The sequence below is a fragment of the Neltuma alba genome, unplaced genomic scaffold, assembly GCF_004799145.2.
Source record: "Neltuma alba isolate B1F8T4 unplaced genomic scaffold, ASM479914v2 tig00012465_pilon, whole genome shotgun sequence".
Classification (NCBI taxonomy): Eukaryota; Viridiplantae; Streptophyta; class Magnoliopsida; order Fabales; family Fabaceae; genus Neltuma; species Neltuma alba.
The window spans coordinates 1-8889 of record NW_021636941.1 but is presented as its reverse complement, the minus strand read 5'-3'; the positions used below and the strand labels follow the sequence as shown (position 1 = coordinate 8889).

General features: G+C 33.0%; 2 protein-coding genes across 5 annotated transcripts; both read left to right on the top strand.

The window, feature by feature from the left end:
* The first annotated feature begins 1264 nt into the window (after positions 1 to 1264).
* Positions 1265 to 2193, top strand: LOC114727344 (protein RSI-1-like). Its single transcript, XM_028914044.1, has 3 exons — positions 1265 to 1454; positions 1579 to 1609; positions 1726 to 2193. Exons 1-3 carry the CDS (start codon positions 1377 to 1379, stop codon positions 1905 to 1907), a joined length of 291 nt encoding a protein of 96 aa, XP_028769877.1. The 5' UTR covers positions 1265 to 1376; the 3' UTR covers positions 1908 to 2193.
* A 4000-nt stretch (positions 2194 to 6193) lies between these two features.
* Positions 6194 to 8840, top strand: LOC114727348 (senescence-associated protein SPA15, chloroplastic). Of its 4 annotated transcripts, XM_028914051.1 has the most exons (5): positions 6194 to 6419; positions 7088 to 7398; positions 7602 to 7733; positions 8142 to 8215; positions 8772 to 8840. In XM_028914051.1, the coding sequence occupies exons 2-5, from the start codon at positions 7088 to 7090 to the stop codon at positions 8777 to 8779; spliced, it is 525 nt and encodes a 174-aa protein (XP_028769884.1). In that variant the 5' UTR covers positions 6194 to 6419; the 3' UTR covers positions 8780 to 8840. The 4 variants fall into 4 exon arrangements, with proteins under 4 accessions (XP_028769884.1, XP_028769880.1, XP_028769882.1 ...); XM_028914047.1 differs by lacking the exon at positions 8772 to 8840 and having other exon boundaries at positions 8142 to 8714; XM_028914049.1 differs by lacking the exon at positions 8772 to 8840 and having other exon boundaries at positions 7021 to 7398; positions 8142 to 8714.
* The last annotated feature ends 49 nt before the right edge of the window (positions 8841 to 8889 follow it).

The following is an 8889-nucleotide window of genomic DNA, read 5'->3' as shown; positions in this document are numbered from 1 at the left end:
ATATGCCTAGGCAGCCCCATGCCAACCTAATTTGGATCTTCTGAAGGTGCAGGGTGTATGAAAAATGATTTAGAAATGGTGCATTATTGATTAAGATTCAGGGCTAAAAAATAGTTGACAAATTTTAATACAAAAACATATAATTTACATGTTATTAATATAGAAGAAAGTGGTGTATAATTACTGAAAAGCAAGTGGGATATTTCAGGCCCAAAAAAAAAGCAAGTGGGATAAAAGAAAATACGAAATATATGAAATAGATCACAATCACATATTGTTGGCATTTATGGAGGCAAGAGGGAGAGGGAGAGGGAGAGAGGGAGGAGAAAAAAAAAAAAAAAAGGTAAAAAGGGGAATATGAGAGAAACAGAAGAAGACGGTGCGGGCCCCGCTCCCATGTTACGAGGGTTGAAAAAAGCGCACACAACAAACACGGCGCCTTCAACGCCTTCACATTATCTCCCTTTCTCTTCTGCCACAGTTTCTTCTCTTCCAATTTCTCGTCTTCTCACGTCAAATCATTTTCCCATTTTCCCCTTTTCCCGCCTCAGACTCCGCAATTCCGTTCTCCTCATCATTTCTCATCTCTCTTTTCCAATCCTTCTTGCCTTTAATCATATATTATCAATAACATTAAAAACAAATTTTTTTAAAAAAATTGTATGAGTCAGCTCAAAAAAAGATGTATGAGATCTATTTTTATTATTTAGATTCATAATACTCCCTGAGTATGTTTTACACATACTTATAACAGGCGGTTCGCCTTAAATATCTTTCTCAAAAATTTTGCATCGTGTGAAAGTCCCTCCAGTTCATAATATAAATTATTTTAATTGATTTATTAAAATTAAATAATGGTAATTAATTTATTAAATTCATCTGTATTATTCCTCCAATCATAAATATAAAATTTCTTTTATAATATAAATTACACTACAAAAATATTTTTATATTTAGGATCGGAGTGGTATTTTTTAACCAAATAATCCGATATCTAGCATAACGCATTGGATCTCAATTAGAGAAATTTTTTTTTTTCTCTCACCTACAATACTAAAACTTGATTAGTTTGCGTGGAGTAACTTACAACTTAATATAATTATCATTTATAAATTTATATTATTGTGTCTGTATTCCATTAATTCTATTATACTCCAATTAATTTAATTTATGATTTAGGATTATGATTAGGAATCAACGCAATCGACTCCCTCCTCATTTCTATAAATGCACACGCAATTCCTTCATTTTCCTTCACTCTTCCCTCGCACACTTCACCGTACGATCCCTAAATTTGGGTCTCTCCTATAATTTTTCCTTGGTTTCTCTTTCCCCTTGAGAAACCAATCCCCTCTCTTCACCTCACACCACTTGTAATGGCGGCCCCTACCTCCAGATCCGTCTTCATCCTCCTCTCATTGCTTCTTTTGATCACATTCTCTGAAGTGGCTCAGGTACGTAGTTCACTCAATTCACACATAGAATTCACTTTCCACTGCTCGCATTACTGGCATTATTATTCTCCGCCCATTGTTCTCATTCTCACTATCATTTCGCTTCTCTGTGATCCGTAAACAGGCTTACGGAGGCTCGAATCTTCGTCCTTCAGGTAACGTACAGCATTGTTCACGAATTCAGAGGATTAAGAGACCGAAATTCTGACGAATTTAGGGTTTCGCATTGTCAATTTCGTCTCGATCATAACAAAGCTTCTGTATAATGCAGATTGCAAGCCCAAGTGTACATACCGATGCTCTGCGACGTCGCACAAGAAGCCTTGCATGTTCTTCTGTCAGAAATGCTGCGCTAAATGCCTGTGTGTGCCTTCAGGTACGTACGGCAACAAGCAATCCTGCCCTTGCTACAACAACTGGAAGACCAAGGAAGGAGGACCCAAATGCCCTTGAAGAGATCGATGAAGCACTTTTCATATTACAATATATGATCTTACTGTCTACTACTAAGCAATGTTAAGCTTTGGAAGAATTATGATTAAGATTTACTGCAGCGATTTTAGTAGCTGAATTTAGTAATTGAAGGAAACATTCAGCTATGTTCTCTTCACAAAGCAGATACTATTCCAAATTGTAACTTAGGATCTGCGCATTTGTAGTTTTGCTGCTATATTTTTGGTTCTGCTGTTATCAGCTATGGAAGCCAGATTATATGATATTGCTTGATTATTCGTAAGATCTTTCTTCTTTACGTTTTTTTTTTTGGTACACACACTAGTGGCTTGTTATAATACGTTGAGGATAACGCAATGCCTCACGACTTTATTATTATTATTAATATTAATTTTTGTTCACATGCAAGTTACAACTATTATGAAACGTACAAGTGTGTGATAGAAGCCGCAACTAGTCCATCCTCAAACTTTATGACCCCAATTCCGGATTCGAACGTATTGTTCTTGTTTTTTGGGCCATGTTATTGCTCATTTCAAAGATAATGTTAGGGACGAAGAAAGGGACGGATAACTGGATAAGAGATGATTTTTTTTTTTTTGTGAACAGGGATTTTTTTCCCCTAAAATAAAGTTATCACTTTGTAATGAATGTTCTGGTTCAAATGTTATGAATTATAATTATTTTAAAATTTAAATTTAAAAATTACTATCAATAATTGTAAGTAAGTTTTCACAAAAGTTATTATTAAATTACCATTAAAAATTTTTTATCTGAGTTCTTAAAATTTTTTGAAACCTCAATAAATGATTTTCTTAAACACGGCTAAACATTTTAGTTACAGTTTTAATTTTTAAAAATAATTATTGTTCTGATTTTTTTATTTGAATATTTTGAGATATGGTTCATAGAATTATAAGATCTTATTAGTACTCTAGAAATAAGATCTTATAATTAGGATCGGAAATAGTATAATAAATTGAATATTCTTATTTTTCAACAACTATAAATAAAAATAAAAGTAAATTATTTGTAAATGACAAATATCAATCGTGAATCAATATTGCCTGCCGTACTTTAATAAGGGCTTGGTTTGTTTAAACAAATATGTCAGGTTTAACTGCTAAAGCTTAAGTTAGGAAAAAATAAAATTGCTAAAGCCTACGCTCAGACTTATTTAAGAAAATAGGTTGGGTTTAGTTATTTAAAACCTAATGTATAGATCATTTAGGCCTGTTTATTTTAATTTTATATTATATCGATATATATAAATAAAAATATATATATCTATATATAAATATATAATATTTAATAAAAAAATGCCAATACATTTATTATGAGTTTTTTTTTTTTCTTGCCATAACTCATACACTCATTATAAAAGACTTTAACTCATAATCTGATGTTTAGTATCACAGAGCGGTAAAACCCCAACAGGCCTATTGGGAGTCAATAATCACCTAATTTAACTCTGGTGGGGGCACGTTTAAGTTTAATAACAAAAGTAAGTTTTTGATAGCTTATAATAAAATATGTTTATGGGAATAAATTAGACGTAATTTAAGTTGACCTCTTATCATTCTGAATCACGAGCCGGCACTCTAATTTTCTGCTAATGGCTGATGGGAGAATCGCGGGTGAGCTCACGGAGTCACAGTCGCAGTCACAGTCAACAAATAGAAAGCCCCATGTGCCGTGATTGAAGATTATTCCCAATCCAATCCCATGGGTCCCCATATCGGATTCCGAATTTTGCCCATTTGTCGTCCCTCTACTATCTGCCTTTTGTCTTCTTCTCAACTACCCGCCAACAATAAAATAAAAAAAAAATCTTTTATTTCGTTGCAGATTTTTTTATTTAGTTTATTTTGAAAATTTTTAATTTCAGTGTTTTTAAATAAATTACTTTGAACTTGACACTAATCTCTATCGAGCCAGAAGTATTAAGTTCAGAGTCTTCCCATTCAATTTCAAAATTCAGTAAACTGTTTTATTAATGTAGTGTAATTTCAGACAATGAAAAAATGCTTCTTGTTGGCCCCAAAAATATAATGTTCATGTGTACCCCCGCATCTGATTTATATTAAGCTTATAAAAGTTTAAATGTATAGTTTGCATATAAAGTGTTGTTTCTATTTTTATTTTGCATAAGGATAACAAATCTTAAAGTCAAATAAATGATAGATAAAATAAATTTTTAATTATATTTGAGCATGACTGAGGTAATAAATTTTCAAATAAAATAAATTATCTCCGTCTTAATAAAAATAATCTGTAGTTATTTATACAATTCTATTTCACATATTAAGACACTATATACTTTGTAAACTTATCAAATTAGTATTGGCACAATATTTAGCTTCGGTTTGGTTCAAGGGAATGGAGGAAAGATTTTAGAGAGTTTACTCTTTTTTTCAAAAAAGATAAAAAACCAGAGCTAAGAATTTTTTATTGATTTTTTTATTTCTCTTCTACATATTTTTTCTTTTAAAATTTTTTGAATACTTTTTCTTAAAAAAATTTTATAATGATTTTGACTAGTTTTGTTAAATTAAAATTTGTAATTTTAAAATTTAACAGGTTTTTTTTTGAAAAAAATGACATAAAATTGACACTTAAACTTGGAAATGTCAAAATAGTCACTTGAATTTGCAAAATCCCAGTTTAAGCACAAGTGATCAATTTGACATTTATAAATTTGCTGAAATGACCATATTATTTTTTATTTTATTTATGCCCCCATTGCCTAGCTGGGAGCAAGAACTCTGGTGTTGGTGCTGATGGCGTAGAGCTCAGGTGGCTAGTAACAATTTTTTAAAATTTTTTTACAATTTCAGTAAAACGGTTAATAAGTCCTGTAACTCTATTAACAAGTTCAGTATAGCAATTAATAACAGATTTTTCAAAAAATTCAAAAAATAGTATTTTTACAACTTCAGTGATGCCGTTAACAAGTTCTGTGACTCTATTAATAAGTTCGGTATAGCATTTAACAACAAGTTTTTTGAAAAATTAAAAAGAAGGTGTTTTTACAACTTTAATAACTATTTTTTTTGAAAATTTTTACAACTTTAGTATAATAGTTAATAAGTTTTGTAACGCTATTAACAAGTTCAATATAACAGTTAACAACAAGTTTTTAAGGAAATTTAAAAAATAGCATTTTTACAACTTTAGTAATACTGTTAACAAATTCGGTAATTTTATTACCAAGTGCGGTATAGTATTTAACAACATCTTTTTTAGGAAATTCAAAAAGTGACATTTTTACAACTTCAATAACACAACTAATGAGTCATGTAACGATATTAACAACTCCCATAGAGGTTGATGTGTTTTATATTAGCTCTCTATGAAAGTTGTACAACAAAATTTTTTTCACTTATTAGGCAACCATTAAAGTCATGAGAGTTGTTAATATCATTACATAACTTGTTAACCACGTTGCTGAAGTTATAAAATACCTTTTTTTTTAAAAATTTTCAGAAAACCTATTATTAAATATTATACCAAAGTTGTTAATAGAGTTAAGGAACTTGTTAAAGGTACTACTGACGTTGTAAAAATGCTACCTTTTGAATTTTCTAGAAAAACCTGTTGCTGACTATTATACAAAACTTATTAATAGTGTTACAAAACTTGTTAACTATTTTACTGAAATTGTAAAAATTTTCAAAAAAATTGTTACTAGTCGCCGAAGCTTCTATGACTGATTGGTGGCGGCCACTGAAGCTCTGATGACCACGACTACCTGAGCTCTAGCAACCGCTGCCGGCATCAGAGCTTGGGCGACTGGCCGGCTGGCCAGTAGGACCATTTGTTTTTAAAAAACAATAAATAAAATAAAAGATAATATGATCATTTAATAAATTTATAAATGTCAAATTAGTTACTTGTGTCTAAGTTAGGATTTTGTAATTCAAGTAACCATTTTGACATTTTTAAGTTCAAGTACCATTTTCGTGTCATTTTTCCCTCTTTTTTTTTCCTTTTTCTTTCTGCATATTTTTTAAATTAAAATTTATTGCACCATTTATCCATTAAGAGAAGGAATGTCCATGCGTGCACGTACGGAGCTAAAAATCTTGTAGGCACTCGTTCTGGAATTTTTTTTTTTAAAATGTTTGAAACCTGTGAGAATTAATCGGGGAATCAATGACACGTGTAATTTAGCGAAAGAGCCAGCAGGCAATAATATCTGAATGCATAGTGACGTGGAGCTATAATCGAAACCGGTCTGGTTCCTCTCCAGTCTCCACTCACAGGACTCGTCACTCGCTTCCCAGTACTCTTCTTCATCTCCGACTCAGTGTTAATGGCCCCTCTCTTTATTCATTGTTGGCCCTTCAGCTAGCCATCCTCGCCTCGCATCTCTCTTCCTTTCACACTACATCTAGCTCCTATTACTTTCGCACCTTTCGTCTTCGTTTTTCCCTTCCCAGGAAATTGCATTTCATTCAAATGCCTTTCTAGGCATGGTAAGTTATTTATCGAGCTTGCATTCTTGAATAGGTATGATATGTAAGTATTACGTTAGTTTCAATGCTGAGTTACAAATTACAATCCTTTTTATCAAATAGAAATTTTGAGATCGCCATAATTTTTTGGTTCTGGAGCAACGGTGTGATCCTTGTGGGATAAATTTGGAGATTAATCTAATCTGTTCCAGTTGTGATGTTAAATTTTGGGAATGAGACGTGTTGAGTAAGTTTATATATATCTAATTATCAAACCGTAGTGTGACAGTGTGTGATTTTATTCAGTCACGCGCGTATCATCTAGTAGTGTTGTGCATTCCATGTAAAGTGGCCTAAGAAACGATAAAAGACCTCAAGAATGTTGTCTTCTGTCCAACTATGTGTTATACTAAATAAATTGTGAATGCAGAGCCGGGAAGCTTGCTATTGAAGGATACATGGCCTTCTTTCTTGTTTTTATCGAGTACTCCTCAAATTGTATTCTCATTATACAATCTGAATTTGTTTTTCTTTTCCTCAAAATGAACTCTTGTTGAATGGCGTTGGCTACAGTAATACTCATATCTTGTAAAATCCATTACTTCCCTGTATAATGCATGTCATTATTCTCTTCTTTTGCTATTTTGCCCACACAGAGTTGAGAACCCGAGATACTTAAAGTGCATTGAAGGCTAAGCCTATCTGTTCTTATCTTGATGTCAGATGGCACTTACTGCAAACAAGACTGCAATGGATTCTGTTCTGGCTCATCAAACAACTCTTTGTAGATATCATGAGAAGCAGAATCTTTTCTCACCAACGATAAACAGAATGCACCTTTCAAGAAATGGAATGGGACACGGGCTTCCAGCAGAAGGATCGACCTTATTTAATGAGGGGATTCAGTGTTTAAATGGAAAACCATTTAGATTTATCTCTAAGAAGCCTTTTCTCTTGTGCAAATCGTCAAGAGTAAATAATACTGAAGAGAAAGGATGTGATACAACTTATGATGATGTCGCAGATATTACTGGGTGAGAAGAATAAATGCAATTGATCTGCCAAATCAATTGTTGCACCCCTCTGCATTTTTCATCTTAATTGCATTCTGTCTTCGCTTATATTGTTTTTCAAACCAGTCCTGATCTCGTCTTTTGTATGATGGTGTTTAATCGATTGAATTTTCATAACTATAGGATTCAAACTAATATACCTAAGGTCCTGTCCATGTACGCAGTTCACATACTAAAGCCAGGAAAGGCAACCACATTCCTTCCGGTCAGGCCTTCGCTGGAGCTTGTAGATTTGCTCATGAAGATGCAAAGTTTTGGAATGAAAGGGCTCGTAGTGACATCTCCTTGCTCTCATGGTGTTTTCCCACTAACTTTTTGAGTCTATATTTTTATTTGGAATTCGCTTCCCACTGTCCTACTTGACTTAAATTAATTTTCTATCCACCTACACAACAAAAGTTCAGTTCTAATTGAAATACCTTAGAGTGTGAACTGGAAAAGAAGCCTTTCATTGAAGCATCCTTTGGTAACTACAACTAAAGAATTACTTGATAAACCATGTTGTAGCTTAGGAATTATGCAGTGGAATGTGTCTTTCCTGATCAAAATATTTGTTCTTTCCTTGTTGGCTACACATTTCATATTAGTTTGATTTGTTCTTATTTAAAATTTTAAAACCATTAAATGCATCTTATTTTTAAAATAGCAGTTAGAGATTCCATGTTTAGAAACCTGGATATAACTGAAATTATTTGTTTCCTCAGTGGCATGATGACTTTGGAAGCTCGTGCACGCCAAGATGTTGCTTTTCTTGGGACAGAATTTCTCAAGCTTGATGGTTGTAGCTTATTTACCTTCTTCTAATCATGCTATTTATTCTCATTAAGCTTCCTGTCATGTATTTCATCTCACAGGAATAACCCTTTTGTCTGCTGTAGTCATAGTTGAAATACACGCCCAATATTTGATTTCTACACATGGGGGTTCATGTGTGTGTGTTGTGTGTGTGGGAATATGTGTCTTGATAGGAATATTTTGGAGAGTAATATCCAAAAACTTTCTACTCTTGCCTCCATTATTTTGTTGAACAATCTCCAACCCACCACAATGATACCAAACGATAAAAATCTCTAAGAGAGCGATACCTCAAAAGCCAGATCATAATGATGGGGAGCTTAAGCTCTCTGTAAGCCCCACATCAGAATCCCATATTTCTGATGTGGGACTCAAGTTCCCAATTCCCATACCTCACATGTCTCTGATTTTGTTTTATATGTAGTTGCTTTTGGGTCACTGGGGAATATCAGAATTAAAATAAAAACTAGATAATTCTACTACTGGGATGATTTTTTTCTTAATATTTGCTTTCACCTTTTTCATTTTCTGGAGGTCAGGGGATTGAGACTTGAGAGCATCCTCTTCCTCCCCTTCACTCCACAACTATGGGGAATCCTTCTTTTTCTGGGGTAAATTATAGGGAATCATTTTATTAATGTAATGCCCTTCTGCTTC

What these genes read in the sequence shown, in the direction of transcription:
- LOC114727344 (XM_028914044.1), top strand. Translation starts at nt 1,377, where the DNA reads ATGGCGGCCCCTACCTCCAGATCCGTCTTCATCCTCCTCTCATTGCTT. An exon ending in CATTCTCTGAAGTGGCTCAG is followed by an intron (nt 1,455 to 1,578) that starts GTACGTAGTTCA and finishes ATCCGTAAACAG; the next exon opens with GCTTACGGAGGCTCGAATCT. An exon ending in CTCGAATCTTCGTCCTTCAG is followed by an intron (nt 1,610 to 1,725) that starts GTAACGTACAGC and finishes TGTATAATGCAG; the next exon opens with ATTGCAAGCCCAAGTGTACA.
- LOC114727348 (XM_028914047.1), top strand. Translation starts at nt 7,088, where the DNA reads ATGGCACTTACTGCAAACAAGACTGCAATGGATTCTGTTCTGGCTCAT. An exon ending in GATGTCGCAGATATTACTGG is followed by an intron (nt 7,399 to 7,601) that starts GTGAGAAGAATA and finishes CCATGTACGCAG; the next exon opens with TTCACATACTAAAGCCAGGA. An exon ending in GACATCTCCTTGCTCTCATG is followed by an intron (nt 7,734 to 8,141) that starts GTGTTTTCCCAC and finishes TTGTTTCCTCAG; the next exon opens with TGGCATGATGACTTTGGAAG.